Source organism: Pinus tabuliformis, chromosome Q (genome assembly GCF_031772625.1).
Source record: "Pinus tabuliformis cultivar Carrire ecotype Pingquan chromosome Q, CPIR1, whole genome shotgun sequence".
NCBI classification, from domain to species: domain Eukaryota; kingdom Viridiplantae; phylum Streptophyta; class Pinopsida; order Pinales; family Pinaceae; genus Pinus; species Pinus tabuliformis.
The window spans coordinates 1255224102-1255225440 of NC_142296.1; the positions used below are offsets into that span (position 1 = coordinate 1255224102).

A 1339-nucleotide genomic window follows, 5' to 3' on the forward strand; every position below is an offset into this window, starting at 1 on the left:
TGAAAAAAACCAGAAACCCTTTGCAAATAATCCTTGAAAGAGTCCCATGAGATTTCTGACAGTGTAGACCTCAAGCGATCTGACTTCAAATCATTTGCTTCAGCCAGCTTAGCAACTTCTTCAATAAAATCTTCGACATTGGTATTACTTGTTTGTGAACTATATAAATGTTGTGCCTCATACCAAATCATTAACTGGTTTAGAAATTCTAAAGCCTTGGCACGGTATCCTTTTGACTCCATCCAACAGAGTGCGAAGTCCATGACGAATAACAGCGAGAAGATCGGTAATTGGCTTCATGTTATCTTCAGTTTCTGGAGAATGTGAATATTGAAGTTTCACCACCACTGAATCCTTCTTCAAAACTGATGTAGCAAGGGACACAAACTTCTGATGGTCCTTTCCCTCTTTGCATTGCTGACAACAAATGATGAAGAATTCTAATACGGCTGTTAAGCAGTTTTATGGCACTGTGAATTCTGGTTAGATGTGCAGCCAATTGAGTAGAATCTGAGCCATCTTGCTGCATAAGTTTCGAGAATTCCCCACGGTCATATTGGTAATTATTCTTTCCTCCAAATGATGATTCAAGCGTATCCATATCAAAAACTTCTTCCAGAAAACTGGTACATTCCCTACTCTTTGGGTAAACAAATTTTACCTTTTGGAATGTCTTTGGGTCAAGAAAGTACTTGAAAATCTTCCGAAAGGTTTCAATAATTCTTGGAGGGTTATACAGAAAGGCAACAACCAAATTCTCTAGATAGTGCTTTTGTAAAACATTTGCAGTTTCGCGAGCTGTCTTAATGGGCGTAGAATTGGACAATGACCACCTATTGAAGTCGATTAGCCGAACCATCTGTTCCTGGCCAGGTGGAAAATTCATAATGGCATTCTCAAGAAGATAAACCAGGTGGCACAATTGATTTTCTTGAGACGTTGTATTTTGTTTTCCAGGCTTCATCAAAAGAACAGTTCTCCTAGACAGATCGAGATAATTAGCTCTATATAATTTCCCAGTTTCACATTCTACAGCAACATCATCCATTCATCTTAGTGACTTCATCTCCCATTTCCCAGTACTCTGCAGTCTTTATATCTCCATCTGAGGGTTTTAAGTGTCCAACATGATCAACAGAAATCCGCTCTGCCTCCATAGTCTCTATAGTGTAGTTTGACTTCACAAAAGCTGCCTCTCTTGATCTTCAAAGAATTTAAATTGAGAACCTATTAATTTTCTTCCCCTGTATGAACCCAAAGATCATCATGATTGTGAACACTCGGCTCCTTTTCGAAACTTGCATCCTGTGCGTACCAAGACACCTAATGACCTAATGAT

The 1339-nt window shown here is 38.9% G+C and overlaps 1 protein-coding gene across 1 annotated transcript; it reads right to left on the bottom strand.

The window, feature by feature from the left end:
- Positions 1-307: 307 nt before the first annotated feature.
- Positions 308-1048, bottom strand: LOC149224361 (phosphatidylinositol transfer protein PDR16-like). Its single transcript, XM_089388167.1, has one exon. It carries the CDS (start codon positions 1046-1048, stop codon positions 308-310), a length of 741 nt encoding a protein of 246 aa, XP_089244293.1.
- Positions 1049-1339: the final 291 nt, after the last annotated feature.